Source organism: Miniopterus natalensis, chromosome 9 (genome assembly GCF_054644295.1).
Source record: "Miniopterus natalensis isolate mMinNat1 chromosome 9, mMinNat1.hap1, whole genome shotgun sequence".
NCBI lineage: Eukaryota > Metazoa > Chordata > Mammalia > Chiroptera > Miniopteridae > Miniopterus > Miniopterus natalensis.
Genome location: NC_142089.1, coordinates 74804146 through 74822779, shown reverse-complemented (window position 1 = coordinate 74822779; position 18634 = coordinate 74804146). Strand labels below are relative to the sequence as shown.

At 41.7% G+C, this 18634-nt stretch overlaps 1 protein-coding gene across 1 annotated transcript in view; it reads right to left on the bottom strand.

Annotated features, from left to right (window-relative positions):
* F13A1 (coagulation factor XIII A chain) overlaps window positions 1-17150 on the bottom strand; it is a 155781-nt gene extending 138631 nt beyond the window's left edge. The window contains exons 1-2 of the mRNA XM_016221094.2: window positions 17006-17150; window positions 3191-3379 (exon numbers count right to left, since the gene is read on the bottom strand). Coding sequence (XP_016076580.2) covers window positions 3191-3379; window positions 17006-17135 — 319 coding nt within the window. The 5' untranslated portion in view covers window positions 17136-17150. The remainder of the gene's footprint in view (window positions 1-3190; window positions 3380-17005) is intronic.
* Between the last annotated feature and the right edge of the window lie 1484 nt (window positions 17151-18634).

The following is an 18634-nucleotide window of genomic DNA, read 5'->3' as shown; positions in this document are numbered from 1 at the left end:
ATAAATTTAGGGAAAGAAATAAAAATAAACTTTCATCAGGTTTTAAAATATTGTTAGAAATACTTGCTGTGAACTCCTTTCTCAACTAAAGTGCCCATTATTAAAAAATATTAACAGTAATGGTCTGCTCCCTCAGTGTGATTGCATTGTGGTTATTTCATTTTCCCTAACACTAGCGGTAATTCAGTTTCCCCCTCTTCCTGCACACCTGGGACAACACACAAATGCCCAGGACCCAGGCATCACACGGACTCTGTTTATTCGGACCCAGGATTCTCTTTCCTCCCCTCCCCCTTCTACTCTGGCTTCAACCTATTTCCCCACATTAATATACACATTTGCATGGTAAATGCAAACAAGCACAAACCTTATTACTCAAGTAGTGAGGGTCACAATTTTTTCTAGGAAAGGATTTTTCGTTTTCTTTGAATTATTTTAAATCCCTTTACATAAACTCCCACAGAGATCAATAATTTTCCATAGATGCCTCCAAATAGTCCTGTCTTTCTTTCTTTTTACCCCTCTCTCGCCTGGTTCCCCTTCCTTTTGCTCCCCCCGCTTTGGCTGCAGTCCCACCAGGGCGCTCAGGCCAACACGTGCGAGTTGCTTGTCCTTTCCTGCGCTTGGTGCTGTCCAGATCTGGGCACACGCACAGTCACCCGCACCAGGGGACCTCACGCTCACTCTCCCACGCTTTGTTTTCTCACTCCCTGCCTCTCCGGAAGGCCTCGGGCATAGATCTAATTTATTCTTTTTTAAAAGTGACAATCCATTACTTGAATATATCACAATATTTTTAATCATTTAACCATTGAGAAACATTTGTCTTTAGGTTGGTTTTTTCTTTTGTCACTATGAACAATGCTGCAGTAAATAATGCCCACCTTTATAAACTGTATATTCAATATGTTTGATATTAGTTCCTCAGACTGGAATTGCTGGGCCTTTTTAATATTAATAGATATGGCAAATTGCTTTCTAAAAAGGTTATAAAATTATACATTTATATCCGTAATATATGCTTTTCTCTACATACATGCCAGCAGATATTACAGATAGTATAGTCTCTCCTAAATTTTTGTGAGTCTGGTAGATAATACTTTGATCTGCTTTCCAACTGTACTAGTGAATCTGAGCACATTTTAATATGATTATAGGCCATTTGGATTTTTTCTTTTGTGAAATGTCTCTTCATATACTTTGCATACTTTTCTATTGCTTGTCTTTATATTACCAATTCGTAAAAGTTCTTTTGCTTTCTATGTTAACCTTTTATTTCTATGTATATTTTGAATTTTTTCAGTACCTATTTTGTCCATTGACTTTATTTATAGTATTTTTAGTTATATATTTATATTTTGGTCATTTGTTCATACATATGGTCATTTGTGGTATTAGGGTATGTCTATAACAAATATACATACATATATATTATATGTTACATATATATAATATATATTTATATGTATATTAAAATATCAAAATACAAAATGCTAGTTATTTCCATATCATTTAATTTTTTAAAATAACAACAAACAGATAAAAAATCCACATATTTTTCTTACTCCATTAAACAACTGCTTTAAGCAATCTTCTATACTGAAGTCCATTTCTGGATTCTCTGCTCTACTAAATAATTTTTATTGTATACCCTTACAGATGCTTCTGATAGAAAATGTTTTTTACTTATTATTTCTTTGTGTAATCTTCTTGGTTATTGACAGGTAATTATTCTCTCAAAGCAATTGTTATATTACCAGTCAAAAAACCAAAACAAAAACAAATCTTCCATTGGGATTCTAATTGGAAATGAATTAAATTTACATTTTAGTCTTGGGAGGCCATTTTAAAAAATATGTTGAGACTTCAAATCCAAGAACATATTTACCTTTTTATTGGTTTCTCATGTCTTTTATTAAGATTTTATAGCTTCTTTACGTAGATTGCGTTTTATAAAATTCCTCTCTACATTTCATAACTTTTTTTCCTATGTCTTTAGTGGTAGAGAAAAGAAATTTACTTCTATCTAGCCATCTAAAAAAGTTTTATTAATTCTGTGCTTTTTCCCTTTAATCTGTTGGTTTTTCTATATGCACAATCACTGCATTAATAAAGTATAATTTCTGTCTCTTATTCTCTAGTGTTTATAGTAGACACTTCTTATATATTGTTCATTTGCTAAAACCTTTAGAGCAATGCTTTAAAAAAAAAGAAACGGTGATAGCAGGCATCTCTAATTTATGAACATTATTAAAATTATTAACTTTTTGCCACTTAGGATACCAAAAGTTATTGGTTTGAGGTAAATAATCTTTAGTATAATTGAGGAAATTTCCTCTATTTTGTTTTATTTAAAGATTTTCTAAAATCAACTGTTGAATTTAATTATTTTTTTTTTAGTGACCATTGATTTGATTGCTTGCTTTTTCTTTTAATTTATTTATGTATAGGATTATATAGACAGATTTCCTGATATTGAGCCATCCTTGCTTTTTTGTGCATGTGTTTACTTGCTACTCTTTTAAATTCCTAGATAAATATTTATCAAATGCATCAAAGGTTAATAGCTATAATTTAATAAAGGGTTTCATGATCACATTAATTAGAGAAACATGGGACCAAACAAAGTTAAATGGTACTTCCCAGAACCATTACAGCTAATGTGCATTGTCAACTTACAAGAGGAGATTAGGGTACAAAGCGCTTAGTGAACTTTATTTGACCATCCATTCTTCATGGGCCATTTCATGGTACTATGTTAAGCAGAAGAAACTTTTGGGAAATGCTTAAATGGAGATTATGTACTAAGATTTGCAAATATTTTCAGCACATGAGACCAATTAAATCCTAAGGGCAGAGGAATAAAGTAAAAGTCACAGGTATAGGATGCCAAAACCATTCAGAAAAAATAACTAACATTTATGCCAATTGTACTTACCTTTACTTATACCATAGTTTTTCCTGGGCAAGCCCAAACTATTGATGTTTGACATTATACAGACCCATCCAAGCAGAGGGTCATCAGGGGTTAAATGTAATTCAACTTCAGCCAGCTGTTAAAGTATGATTCTAGGAAATAATGCAACTGAACCTGTACCCACCCTCTATTTGGTGACTTATAGTGTCATGACTCACAGGACCTGATGACATCAATGGACTACCATGACTAGGGCTTGCACATGGCACTCACCAATGACATATTCCACCCTGAAGAAATCTTTCCTCGGGTTGTATGGACGATTGAAGTCGATCTGGATGTAGAAAGACTGTCCCCTGCGCACAATTAGCTTGCTGTTATCATACTGGTGGGTGTGGTGATCCACTTTGTTGCTGTCCCATTTCTCCTTGAAGAGGTGAACACCCGAGACATGAAGGTAATCTGAGCACAAAGAAAACGATCGAGGGAAACCACTCAGTAACTTTATTTAGATGGGAAGTCAAAAAACAAGATCATTTTTCCTGAGGCAGGAAGGTCTACCGGATAAAACTCCATGCAGAGGACTGGTAGGTTTGAGAGTCATTGTCTTGTGACATTTTTACTTTCCAAGAGGATTTTTAAAGAGCCTTTTCCCACTCTGATCTCATTCCAGACCTCTGGGCACTGACTTTGAGATGGAGCAGTGTTGATCATGCCTGTTTTACAGGTCTAGGTACAGAGAGACTAGGACTGAAGTGGAAGTCTTTCCATTTCCTGGCTTTGTTTACGTCAGGTCCTTCTCCTGGTAGTCACCACCACACTGTGGCACTAACTAGAGATGAGCAAGGAGTAGCCATTGCAATGATCTTATCATTAAAAGAGGAGGGAGCAAATCTGACAAAGCCTGCAAGATGTTCTAAGGACAAAGTTGACCATGGACCCAGAATTCTTCTCTTAATTCAAGAAGGTCAAGTGCTCTTCCTTTTGTAATTCTAAAAGTAGATCTTGTCCCTCCAAGGCAGGAAAGAGAGGGAACAGGTGTGGAGAAAAGATACTAACATTTCTGTGAGAAACGCTTTCACTTCTAATTGCTTCCACTTTGCACGTGCGGAAACAAGGCTCAGCATTTCCGTAGCTACTAATCAACCAATCTGGAAGCAAACCCTGGTCTGACGCCAAAATCTACAGGTTTCTTAATGTTGAGAGTGTAACTGTCAGTAATACATTTATTTGAGACATGATAGCACTGGATAAAAGTTGGATATCCTCCTGCCTTTTCCCTCTTCCCTCTGCATATGATCACTGAATGTGAAGCTAACCCTGACTACCCATCTACATGGCAGCTTAGAAAATCCAGTCTAGAGGCAGGTTTTTGTCTGTGCATTTGCAGTGCTAATGGGGCCCTGGGGAGAGAAGGGTGGGTGGGGAACTCACTGGCCTCTTGCCTTCCTTTCCTTTCCCTGACCCTGCCTGCTGCATGGTTCGCCCTCACAGCTGGGAACACAGTGTGCATGGAACTCACAGCTGCTGAGCTGGTGCTGGGGCATCACTCTGCAAGACTCCAATGACTTCCTTTGTTTCTACACAGGAACCTGTGTAGGGCGCCTGCTTTTCTCCAACCTCATTTTTTTTTTTCTCACTGAGAAAACCAAGAAGTTGGGCTCATTAACACACTCTTAGGTTCTAAAATCGAGGAGTTTCTGAAACACTCTTAATTCAAAATTCAGGTAATTTTTTTTAAAAAGTTATCTTTTTGTTGAAAGTATTACAGGTGTCCCATCCCCCCCAGGTGTCATACTTACTTAGTTAAGGAACGTTGTCTCTCAGAAGCTGAATTTTTCTCAGCTTTAAAATGTGGATGCAAATACCTTGAGAATTTCTGTGAAGATTCAATGGTACAATAATGCGATGTGTCTGGCGCTATGCCTGGCACATAGTGGGGCCATAGGCTTACTTGTGGCTCACTGAACATGAGCTCCGATGGAGCCAGTTTATATTTCACATGGTGTGGTATTCAGAGGGCTATTCTGACTGCAACATTACAGCAAACAGAAAGTGCAACATGCAGTTTTATTTTTACCTCATCTCAGAACCCTGCCATAGTACATGGTCCCTGAAGGACACTTTCCTTCCATTTCGTCATGGGCTAAAGATGTTTAATTCGCTACACCTCTCTCCTACAAGCTGCCTTTCCCCTAAGTTCTCTGGACTTATTAAAGTCACAATCCCCAGTGTTAAACCAGCTTCAGAAAAAGCTGAAAAAGAGGGAGTCAAGATCATGGGGTAGGAAAATCTTGAGCTCATCTACTCCCATGGACACACCAAAACTACAGCTATATGTAGAACAAATATAGGGTGTTCCCCCCAAAAATGTATACATACACTTTAAGTAATTATAAGGGCAGTGTTTATTAAAACACATTTCATTTTCAAAATTAAACTATCAGCTGTTAAAGTGTTCATACATTTATTGGGACACCCTGTATATTTGAGAATGACCTAAAGACTAGCAGAATAGATTTTCTACAACTAAGGATTTAGAGAAAAAGTCACATGGAAATGGATAGGAGGGTCTAGTCATGACCCACACCCCCAGTATGGTTTCCCACAAGTTGGAGGGATTTCACCAACATGGAGGTTCCCCCTAAGTGATGGATCTGAGCTTCACATTGAGCTTCTCAACCTGGGGGAACCTAAACCAGAAAGAGAAGTCCCCATAACATCTGGCTATGAAAACCAGTGGGGCTTATGTCCAGGAGAGCTGAAGGGCTTTAGGGAACCAGGACTCTGCTCTTAAAAGGCTCATATACACACTCACTCACTTGGAATTCCAGCATTGATGCAGCAGTTTGAAAAACTCCTGGGTCAAACATGAAGGAGATACATTGGCTAATTTTAGGGCAAGTGCTGGAGGGGCAAGAATCTGTTCAAGCTTTCTCTGAGGACAAAAGCACTGGCAAACACTATTTATTTTTTATACTCCTAGCTGGCCTAGAGTGGCAGGCAACATTTCTAACACTTTACATTAACTTTTCTAATATGGTTCACCCAGCCCCAGTGTTCCCCTGAGATCCTACCCCACCCAATCTTCCTACTCCACCCAGCATCACTCCAGAGTAGCTCCCACCCTGCTATACCTGTTTGGCAGCCTTTTCTGGCACTGGAACCCCTCCAAAGCAGCCCAACTCCATCCCTCCACACCCAATGGACAGCTTTGTCTAGGACAAGTGTCCCTACAAAGAGACTCTGATTCCACAGGACTAGCCCCCACCCATTAGCATGTCCATAATAGTTGAGGTTGAGCCTTGTAGCTAACCATGTTAGGGGTTTACCTGCACACCAGCACACCCACAGAAATTTCAGCCTGGCCTCACAGCTAGCCAGGACAGGGAGCTGCCCTGCCCTTCAGTGCACCCATAATAGTCATGCCCAGGCTTCGCTGACAACCGGGCCAGAGACCAGCCCTGTCCACCAATGTATCAGAAACAATTGTGACAGAGTTTCACAGCATTCAGCTTGGAGGCCTGTCCTGCTTACCAACACGTCTTCAGCATCTGCAGCCCAATCAAAACAAGTGCATACAACCCCATACAGGGAACAACCTTGGAGCATCTGGCTCTGGTGAACAGAAATGATTGCACAACTGGGCCCCATAAGATACCTTTTACCTAAGCCCACTCTTTCAATACCAGAAGACATAGCTGACATACCAGTCAAATACATAGAAACAACAAAGAGAGTTAAGCAAAATGAAGAGACAGAGAAATATGCTGCAAAAGAACATGACAAAACCCCAGAAAAGGAACTAAACAACATGAAGATAAGCAGTGTACCAAATAAAGGGTTCAAAATAATAGTCATAAAATACTCACCAAATTCAGAAGAAGAATGAATGAATACAGTAAGAATGCCAATGAGAAGATAGAAAATATAATTAGAATTGAGGAATATAATAAATGAAATAAAAAAATACACTAGAGAGAATCAACATCAATTAGATGATGTAAAAGAACAAGTAGCAATCTGGAAGACATGGTGGTGGTAATCACTCACTCAGAACAGCAAAAAATAAATTAAAAAATGAGAATAGTTTAAGGGATCTCTGGGACAGCATTAACCATACTAACATTCACATTATAGGAATCCCAGAGAAAAAGAGAGAGTGAAAAGGACAGAAAGTCTATTTGAAGAAATAGTGGCTGAAAACTTCCCTAACTTGGTGAAGGAAACAGATATCCAAATCCAGGAATCATAGAGTCCTAAACAAGATAAACCCAAAGAGATCCACATCAGACACATAATAATTAAAAATGTCAAAAGTTAGAGATAATGAGAGAATCTTAGAAGCAGCAAGAGTAAAACAACTAGTTAAGTACAAGGGCATCCCTGTGAAACTATTAGTTGATATATCAGCAGAAAATTTGCAGGACAGAAGGAAGTGGCGATATATTCAAAGTAATTAAAGGGGAAAAACCTACAACCAAGAATACTCTATCCAGGAAAGTTATTATTCAGAGTTGAAGGAGAGTTTCTTAGACAAGCAAAAGTTAAAGGAGTTCATCACCACTAAACCGCATTACAAGAAATGTTAAAGGGACTTTTCTAAGTGGAAAAGAAAGACCAAAAGTAAAAGAAAATATATGAAAGAAAAGAAATCTCACTAGTAAAGGAAAACAGAGTATGAAGGTAGTGGAACAATCACTTATAAAATACTGCCATTTGTGACATGACAGACCTAGAAGGTATTATGCTGGCATGGTATAAGTCAGACAGAGAAAGACAAATACTGTAAGGTTTCACTTATATGTGAAATTAAAAAAACAAAACAAATAAACAAATAAAACAAAAAGAAACAGACTCAGAGACACAAAGGCGAACTGACGGTTGCCAGTGGGGAGGGAAGTGAGGGTGTGGGGGCAAAGGTGAAGGGCATTAAGAGGCACAGAGCTCCAGATATAAACTAAATAAGTCCCGGGGACATGATGTACAGCGTAGGAAATATAGTCATTAATATCATAATGACTTTTGACAGATGGTTACTAGACATATCGCGATGATCACTTTGTCAGATATGCAAATGTCAAATCACTATGTTGAAACTAATTTAATATTGTATGCCAACTGTATTTTGATTAAAACAAAGGAAAGAAAGAGCTGGAGGATCATAAATGTCCCGGTTTAAAAGGACCTTAGTAATCAACTCGTCTGTCCCTCTTTCTTAGAACCAGGCCTTTTAGTGATTTTTTTCCCCAAAAAGCCTAAAATCCCAATTCCTCAGAAATGAGTTTAATCAGCTCTTTAATCTTCAGCAACAGTAGGAAGAATATACGGATATTTCAGCCCCACAGAATCTCAGAGAGCAAACATACATTGGAGACCATCTGGCAGGCCTGCTATATGCTACATGAAACATCACGAAAGCCCTAACGATTAGGCTTCTAGCCTCCATCGGAATTGGAAGCCCGGTGTCTCACAAAGCAAGCAGTTCGTTTCTAAACAAACCTCATTGTTTGAAAAACCCTCTTAAGATGAACTGACATTTGCTTCCCTGTGTGTTTCCGAAGCTTGGCTCCTGGCTCTGGCTTCTGGCTAAATATAGAAGGCATTTTATACATTTCCTCAGGACTCAGGGTAAACGCTCCTGTGTCTTTACTTTTAAGAAATTATTTCCATACCTTTTACTCATTCCTCGGTTCTGGAATATATATTCCATTTGGTAAATGTATCTCATAGTATTTTCCCTAGAATTAAATACACTCCTGTATCTTTTTTCCTTTGCTGCTCAGTCCCTCTGCACCCCCTGTCTCCTCTCCACCCCCAGGGCTCCAGCCTGCTGTCTGAGTAAGTCTCTATTTTGCTTGTTAGTTCAGTTAGTTCATTAGGTCCCACACTTAGGGGAAATCCTGTGGTACTTGTCTTTCTCTGCCTGGCTTATTTCACTCATGGACACGGACAAGTGTGGTGATTGTGGGGGTGGAGGGGAAAGGTGGAAGAGGGTATGGGGGGATAACTGCTGATGGGAAAAATTAAATTAAAAAAAAATAATACATTACTCTGGCTCTTGTTATTTAAATAAAAAACAAAGACCACTACATCTGTCAAAAGGAATAGTATATTTCTATTAGTTCAGGCCAAGCTAATATTAGTGTTTTGAATACTCTTATTCTATTGTTGATTTACATTAGGCATCTGGTAAAGCAAAAGTCTCAGAAATACATTCTGATGTCATTTTTACCAGTATTGGATTAAAAATTCAGCCATACTTATTTATGCAATTGTTTTCCCTTTTTTAGCTTAGTTTTAAGGCCTTACATAAACTAATATCAAACCCCCTCATATTAAACTTGGTTAATTGCTCCAAGTTCCTAAGATAATTGGAGACCCTAAGTATATAGTCAATGTATTTAATGTCCTTCCTAACTTCCTGTTCCTCTAGGAATTTTATAAGTGTGCTATTTTATATTGACATTCAAGATATGAATATAAATGCTGATTAGGTCACGCCCTAATACAAACTAGGTAAATGCACAGTGGTAGACACTGAAAAACTGGGCAGATAGTTATGATGTAGTGTCATAAATACCCTGATAAAGGAAAGATAGGCTATTGGGTGAGGGAGGGTTTCTGGAAAGTATAGGAGAGCTGTTAGCCCAGGCTAGAGGGGATTCAGGAAGCTTCTGGAAGAAATGAGGTATAAGCAGTGGTCAGAAAGGTGAGCAAGTTATGCAGGTAGAAAGAGATGGGGAAGAATTTTCAGGGAGAGAGGAAAATGAATGAAGGCTGGAGCGAGAGAACACGTGGTTTACTTAAAAAATGGAAAGACAACTGGTTGTCTGAAGTAGCAGTGGGGTCACAATGGCAGAGGAGACAGGAGCCGCTCTTGCAGCCTCGTTGGCTATGTTAGGGAGTGCGGACTTCAGTCGCACTGGGGATCCAGTGAAGAATCTGAAACTGCAAACTGACATGATCACACACACACACACACACACACAAATTTAAACTCCTTCAGGTGAGCGTCTGGAAACGGGTGGGGTGGTGGCAGTGCTGGAGGCAGAGAGGCCGCAGGAGGCAGGTGCAGGGTTCCAGTGAGGGGTGGGAAGTGTCGTCTGCCCACCCGCCCTGCAGCACTGCAGGCTTTGCCTCACTTTCTCTGACTCCCACCCCATGGCCATAGGCCCCTGAGAATGAGTAGTTAGCTCAATGTCTTGGCTTCCAGAGCAGTTCTGCCTACAGGAAAAAATAAAGCCAGAGAGAGAAATTTGAGTATATTTCTGGTATCTAGCTCTCAGTGGTTCTAGTTCTCACTGCAGACAAAAACTGGCTTTCCAGCTCCATACCCCAGCCCAGCGAACCCGCTTAATGCCTAGTGACTCTGCCGTCCCTGGGCTAGTGTCGCGCAGTGCTGGTTCTATGGGATATTGATGGCTATTGGGGTAATTAAGGGTTCCACGGTTAAGCCAGTTTGGGAAATGCTGGACTCTTGTGGGATTTATGGGAGGCTTTAACATACTGATATGCGTTGCAAATCTCCTACAAGTACAATGTTTTCCAAATTTAAATGACTGTGGAAACTATTTTTTGTGGAGTATTTTGCAGAATATGTTGTGGGAAATGCTTCACTATTTACTAATTGTGCAACCTCAAAAAAGTTATTTAATCTTCTTGAGCTTAGTTTTCTTATTTTTAAAAAGGCAACAAAATATCTCATAGGGTTGGTGGGTGGGGGGACAAGGGAGGGAGAAATGGGGGACAATGTAATACTGTCAACGATAAAAAAGTTATCAAGTGAAAAAATGTATGTGAAGTGCTTTAGCACAGTGTCTGGCAACAAATTCTCAACAATTTTTATTATATAATTATTGTTAATATTAGGAGAGATAGAATAGCATAGTGGGTAAGAGCGTGGATTATGGAGCCAGACTGCGTTGACTCAAATTCCAATCCTGGCATTTACTATCTTTGTGATTTTGGACAAGTTACATAAACTTCCTGTGCCTCAGTTTCCTCATCTGAAAAATGGTGGTATTATGGGGACTAAATGAGAAAACACTGATTTCTGAGGAGACAGACTTCCTTTTCTTTTCCTAAGTTTCTATTGGTGCGTGGAATCATTTTCTCCTTTCTGTTCCCAGAATATGTTTTTCTTTTTAAAAAAGCCTATTATCATTAAACACTTGGCATTATCTTAATATAGGTGATTTAATCTATAGGTTTGTAAGTCCCTTGAGGACCAGGCCACGTCTTAATCATCTTGTCACTGTGCCCGGGACCGTGTGCAAACTGCCTTAGCCACATGCCACTTTGCACTTTAAACAACTTTAATATCTGCAAAGTTGAGCTTGGACTTGGTTGTTCATTTTAAAACAGATTATTCTATTTACCATAGGATTTGCCATAGGAGTTTTTCAATGTCATTTCTCAGACAATGTCATTCTCAAAATATGCTAGTTTCCCGACTGTGTGCAGGTGCTGTTGAAGACGGTGATGAGGGATTTTTTAACTTCAGGCCTTCGGACCCGCAATTTGGTTTCAAATCAGAGTAAAGGCACCAGGTCTCCATAGCCCACTTAGACGGCTTCTAACACACGGTAGGCAAGAGTGTGCATGACTCCCGGGTGTAAAAGCACATCGGCCCCGCCCCCCAAATAAACCTCAGGGGTTTACAGTTTTTACTAGGGAAGACAAACATAGATAATAAATAGATATTAATATATAACACGTTTGTTTTAAAACAGGGTAGACTATATGGTTATGTGATGGACAACATTTAATTCAAAACATGTCATTTCTAAAGTGTTATTTTTCTAAGTGATCTTTTTAATTCTCTATTGTACTATCCCTAAGTCAGTGCCTTCAGGAGGGAAGGAAAAAAATCATAGGGAACCACAGTGGTGCTCTAAATAGGGGAAACTAAGGCAATGATAGTAAAATTCCTCTACAGAGTCTCTTTAAAGTTCATATTAAGATAATTGAAGGTAAGAAAAACATTTTATTTAAGAAATAAATGACTAGAATATGAAAGATTAAGAGCTACACCAAGAAGTCAAGAGTTTAAAGAAACAATGTTCTAGACTGTAGTCAAATTCGTGACGCAGTTTATTCATGATGCCTTCTCTCCAGCGCCATCTCCTAATAGGGCTATAGATTTACTAGGGTGTGCCCAGTATTGGGGGGTGAGCTGAAGTCCCCAACACCACTGATAAACAATATTTCTTTCACTGCTCATGGAGAGTCACCCAGGGATCACGTCAAGCATAGATTTGCAAATATCATAGTTTTTTCTATCGTTCATTTTTCTTAGTATTGTGCGCCTTCCCATGGAGTAGGCTCTCTCTATATATTTGTTAAACTGGCATATTGATTTTTTTTTGCTTTGTTTATTGCTCAACAAAACATAGTTTAGATCGAAAGGGCCTTCTCATGGCCCAAGCTCCATTTGCCACAAACAGGAAATTAATTTGCTTTTCCCATCCAAGCCCAGTCCCTGGCAAAATGGGGCAACTCATTGCTAAGTCACTTTTTTGTTTTTTAGAGAAATTTTGTAGCTGGAAACTTGGCAGCTCACTCTTTCAAAGTGACAGCTTTAAAAAAGTCTACCTTCCACAATTTAGCCTAATTCTAAACACATAAGAAAATGGACTGTTAAAAAAAGTCTCTCCTCATGAGCCAGCTGCCTCCCTGTCCTACCCTTCCCCTAATATGTAAAAAGTGGATTATATTCTCCTTTGGTTATACAAATATTCTTCAGAGAATGATTATACCTGTCACAGATGGAATTTTGAAATAAGTTAAATGTTTAGGTCCATATCCTAGGCATCCATAGTGAATTAAACTCTCCATGCAATCTTTTTAATATTATTACCAAATGATAGGCATATATACTGCCCATGAAGAAGTAGGTCTGTTTATTGTGAAAACTATAGGATAAAGGCTTTTTTTTCATATTTCTTTTAGATAGCCATAATTTTAAAGTATTATTAACTAGAATGATTAAAAACATTTTCTTAAACAGCTTATTGCTTTTTAACTGTTGCAATTAAAAATGTCCTGTATGTAGAATGTATAAGAAATGCTCAGCTGCTTAGAGGAAGCTAGGGTAAGAGAAATGAGGCTAACATCTTCTCCAGGGGCCACAACCCGCTGGCCAATTTCCTTCTATCCCAAAGAATCTCAACAGCCTCTAAATGCATCTCCTCTCCATCTCCCCCTCACCGCAAGATTTCCCCTTATAAAACATAATTCTGATTATGTCATTCTGCTCTTTAGAATCCTTCATAAGCAGGAGGAAAAGTAAGGTCTCCAAGGCCAGTCGCGGTGTGATCCCTGCCTGCTGGTCCCAGGCTCATCTTTCCTGTCCGGTCCTCGCTGCCTGACACATACTGTTCCCTCTGCTATAATGCCATTCCACACGCTCGTCTGCCTGGAATAACCCTCTTCATCTTCCTCACCCGCTTTTCAGCTCCACTGACACTGCTCAACATTCTTTTAACTTGTGTGATTAGATGGAGAGTTCCTTGAGGACAGGGACTGCCTTACTCACCTTTGTGTCCCCAGAGAGAGTGTGGCACAGGGCCCCACACACAGGTGGTCATCACTGAGCGCTTTTCCTCAAACCAAATGACAGAATGAGCTGGTTCTACGCAACCTCGTTTCTTACTCACACCTTGAATGACTTTCTTTTTCTTTCAATAACCTTGAACACAGAGAGGTTTGCTCTGCACAAAGGCAGGTTGATAACTAACCAGTTAACTAGTTGGTTTAGCTCAGACATGGAATAGTGGAAGGGAGGAAATGCTCAGAAAGACACAAGAGCTCTTTAACCAAATAAATACTAGATTCTGTCTGCAATTGATTTAAAAAAAAATAGATCCAGGCTTGCTTCCCAGTTTGAATTCAGTGCATTAGACCTGTCAAGTAACAGTTACATTTACTGCTGCAAATGATGGCCTCTTGTTAATAAGGCAGAGTCAAACCAGCACAAGAATATAAGGTTATGCTCTAGAACATCACAGCTTCTGTTAAAATAACCCTTGAGACAAGAAGGCTATAGAGAGATTTTTCAGAAACACCAACCGTCTATTAGGAATAGATGCAAATTCAAACAATCTAAGATTTCCATGTACTTTTTCTTGCTACAACTGAGTTCAAAGGGGAGCATTAAGGATCCTTAAAAACACAAAGGACATCAAACACCGCTGCTCACTGGCTGACCCGGTCTCCAGGGTTCCACTGTCACCAAATATTTCAATTTTTCTTAAATATTGTGCTACTGTATGGGAAGAACTTTACTTAAGTTTATACATTCTGACTTATAGGCTAAAATAATTCTTACCCAAATAATTATGAAAGCTGTGAATTAAAGGTATTATACCCACTCAATATATATTGTATACATTGACTGCCATAGGATTATTCAGAATGAAAAATCTGCCATAGCTTTCCCCCCACACACACACTTTTCTCCTCTTGCTTCTCTGCCTTTCTCAGTCAGTTTTACAAGAGCATCTTGCTCAAGGGACACTTTAGAAAAAATCTTCCATTGAAATAAATGAGGAGAGAGAATTTGACTTATGGCTTTGTGTTCCCGGAGCCAGCGCTGCTCAGACAGGGAATCCGGGAGCTACAAGTCCTCTCGGAGGCCACTAGTGGCCACTCAGTGAACTGCAAGGAGATGGCATTTAAACAAGACCGCCTCAGCAGGGACAATTTGGGGAAAAATCAGTATGTACTTAGTGCCAGAAAACCCTTTTAGCATAATAAATAGAAATTTTAAATGCAAAAGATAACTGGGAGATAGGCCTACTTGGTCAGATGGTCTATAGGCTGTTATTTTATTTCTGTCTTACTCATCTGGGACTTACTACTATGCTCCGTGGGTTCAGAGACCCTACCCTCATAGCATGTAACACTTAGCTCATCCGTGTGAGAAATAGTAAATGGGTGCATGTTTGTGAAGTCTGGAAGCTGCTATTAATAATAGGCTTATAGTGACTCCAGGGCAGATGAGTCATTCAATTCTCAAGTGATCAACTGTGCATTCATTCTACAAGCAGTCGTTGGAGACTCACCCTGCTATGCCAGGGTCTGTAGTAAATATCCCGGAATGTCACTTGGGTTGTGAACATATGACTACTAAGCAAATAATGGCAGGTTTTCCAAAATAATTTAGTTCAAAATAATTCCCACTTCTGCCTCCAAAAGTAAATAAACAAAAAACAGTAAAACCAGGTTATTTTAAAATTGACCTCCCTGCTCAAGTTCCCGGGAAGTTTTGATTTCTTCTAGACAACATTTTGTTCAGATTTGAGATATACAGGGGAGCAGGCTGTATATAGTCCCCTTAGAAACTGGGGTGGGCTCCTGACTGTGCGGGAGTGTGACAGCTGACATTCTAAATCAGTGAGCATTTATTGGTCATGTGCTGTGGGTCAGGGACTCTCACAGGCTCTGGCCATATGATCCTCATGACCGCTGTGCAGTTGCTTCCACGTGCTGATGGAAAAACTGGGGCTTGGGGCACTTGTACGACTTGCCCGAGTCCCAGGGAAGCAGAAGCGTGTGGCAGATGTGGAACGGGAGCCACCTTCATGGCCTTTGTGCAGGCTCCTGGCTCTCCTCAGAGCTCTGTCTCCAGCCTCTCCCTTTGTTCTTCTGTTACTTCTTCCAGCACCCTTCCTTGGGGTCCAGAGGCTTCTCTGCCAGAGGGGAATTTTGCTAGAAAACTGAACCAACCAAGGTAATCTGCTTGAGAATTTGACACCAGCACCCTTTCCAACTTATTTGCATTAAAAAATAATAGACTCCTGTACCGGACAGTGAAGGAGCGGAACATCAGTAGAGGGCCTGAGTTTCCTAACTTATAACATGGGGGTTTAGATGAGCTGGTCATCATGTCCTTTTAAACTCAGTTCTGTGGCTCTGATGGCGGTTTTAGATGCCACACCTCGCTGGGAGAGAGAGCTCAGAACGACAAGTTTACAAGTCCAACAACTGCTTGTAGAATGAATGCACAGTTGATCACTCAGAACAACAAGTTTACAAGTTTCTTCTGCTCAGCTGAAGATGTCCTCTATTCTGCAAGACCCTCTTCCAAATTTGAATGGTACCTGACAGATGGTACTGAATATCCTTGTTTTCACAGTAGTTTATCAAAGAGCCTGGACATGAAGGTGGCACAGTCAGAGCCGTCCACAGTGTCCAGCGGGGGCTGACCTGCTGGACTGTGGAGTCAGAGCTGTGCTTCCCTTTGCTTTTAGCCACTGGGCTCTTTCTGATGAGGTGGCTTAACCGCAGCCAGCAGGGGATCGCATACCTCAGCAAGCAGGAGTCCACCCCCGCTTGAAACCTAGCACAGAGCACCCTCAGGAGCAAGAGTGGATCTTGGTACACATGTGCTCCTGACAAAAAGTGCTCCCTGCTAGATGCCATTCAGGGACATGAGTCTGAATGTCCCTGTCCCTGCCTGGCCCAGGAGAATGGTGTCTGGGTCACCAAGCCACCACTGGCACCTGGGCCCTGTCACAGCTGACAGGCTGAGGGGAGGTCAGCTGCTGGCTGCTGCTCCCAGGGCAGGTCCCTCGGGATCAACAGAGGCAAGAGCAGGGAAAGCAGCTCACCTCGCCTGCTCTCCAGGCTGCTCTGGAGAGAAATAGAGGGCTTCCATCTCCATTACTGTCAGAGGCTGGCATCTCTCGCCAGCTCCGAAATTCACAGCAGTGGATGGAGGAGGGAGGAGAGAGGAGCAAGGTGGTGCAAGCCAGACAATCAAAACAGCAACAATATTTTGGAGTGGAAACTTCCAGCTAGAGAGCATTCTTAAAAACAGAGCGGCAGGGCTGGAAAAGGCCTCAGCTAAGCCAGCGTCCTTGTTTCATAAAGGTGACATCCCTGAGATGACAAAGCTGCTAAGTGGCAGAATTGGGTCAAGAATCGGGTTTTTGGAGCTTTGGCCACTCAAAAGAGGGTTTAGGAGGCCTTACTTTAAAACCAGAGACTGTTTTGGGGGAGCCCAGTGGAGACAGAGGGTGCTGAGCCTGAGCCTGTGGGGGGAGGCCCAGGACTCTGTGTCCGGGCCAGAGGGGCCTGTACCTTGCAGGTTGACTCCTCTGGGCACCAGGCCCTGCAGCTCCACAGTGGGGGGGTTGTTCTCTTCGGCATTGGAGTTGTTGGGGGGGACAGCTCTCCTGCCTCCGAAAGAGGTCCTGGGGGTCTCCGACATTCTCAGCTTCTCAAGCTCCTTGGAGGATAAAAGGGGCCCACGAAAAAGGAATGTGAAGCGACGAGGTACCTGTGACACAGGATTCAAAAAAGGAGAAGCAGACATAACTTGGTGTGATAGCCCTTGAGCAGCACATTTTGGGTTTCACATAAATAAAACCTGAGAAGTGCCAGTGATGGGTATTCTAACGACGAGTAAAGCTCCCCAAGGATCTTGGGGAGATTTGTCAAAACATATGGGAAGCAGAAGAAAGGGGGCCAATTTGAAGACATAAAAAATGTAGCAGATTTTGTGAGCAAGGTTGTTTTTCTCGTTACCCCTGAAGCAATACTTTTGTGAGAGATGTTTATTGTCGCACAAGCCCATTTCGGATGGACTTACAGGCCTGAGCTCCTTTGAAGCATAAACTCAGGCAACCGTGTCCAGATACCGTCTTCCCAAGTGTTCGTGTTCGCAACTTAATTTAACCCATGTCAGTGAAGGGCCCACTATGTGCCAGCTGTGGTTGGTCACTTGAGATACATCAGAAAATAAGACAGAAGGATTCTTGCCTTGGAGAGCAGCAGGTAGGGTCCAGCCCACCACGATTCGGAAGTAAACTGAGTAGGGGGTGAGAAGATGGCACCTGCTTTGGGGCCAGGACCACAGGGACAGGATCGGGGAGCTGGAGAGTCTGGGCAGGAGACAGGGAGGCGCGCTGCAGCAGGGCTGCCAATAGTCCACTCTCTGAACTGGCTCGGTCGGAGGTGCTGCACTGCCCTGGCTCCAGGCCTGCCTCCCCTTCCTTGGAGTCTGCAGGCAAAGCGCCAGCGTGAGAGCCACACGCCTCACCTCAGTGCCCAAAGGTAGTTGTTGACCAAGTGACCAAATGAAGGGAGACCTTGTTCCTGGCCCCGATGAAGCATCCCCTTGATCACCTGGATTACACAATCATGCCCCCTGGTGATTTGCCTGTTTTCAAAAAAACAGGCACACCCTCCGAAGATGAAGAGCCCCTGTTATAGAGGCAACTAGAGGAGACTGTTCCAGAAACACGCTGAGCAGAGGCAACGCGGCTGGAAACAAGAGGATCTCTTCTTAAGGGGTTTGGTCTTGGGAGGAGACAGCGCTGTTTGGAAGTATAAGGTCTGAACAGGTGCCCGTATGGACCTACAGACATATTTCCAGAAGCTTCCAGTGAGCTAGGGAGGCAGGGAGGGAGGGGAGGGGAAAGGGTTAATGTTGGAGAGAGGCAGGAAGCAGCAGACCCCGCGGGAATAGCGAGGATAGGCTGTGGGGTCGGGGGGAGGGGAGGGTTTGGGGGAGCAGGGCACAGAACTAGGCACCTGTGCAGTAGCTGGCTGAGAGAGAGAGCCGTGAAGCAGAGACCCGGGGAGCCTGTGCAGATGGAGAGTAGCACCCCCTTCTCCCAGGTCTGGGGAAGGGAAGGTGCTCAAGTTCGGCTCCCGCCTGGCGATGCAGCAAAGCAGGTGTTCTTCCCTGGCCCTACTTCCTCCTCT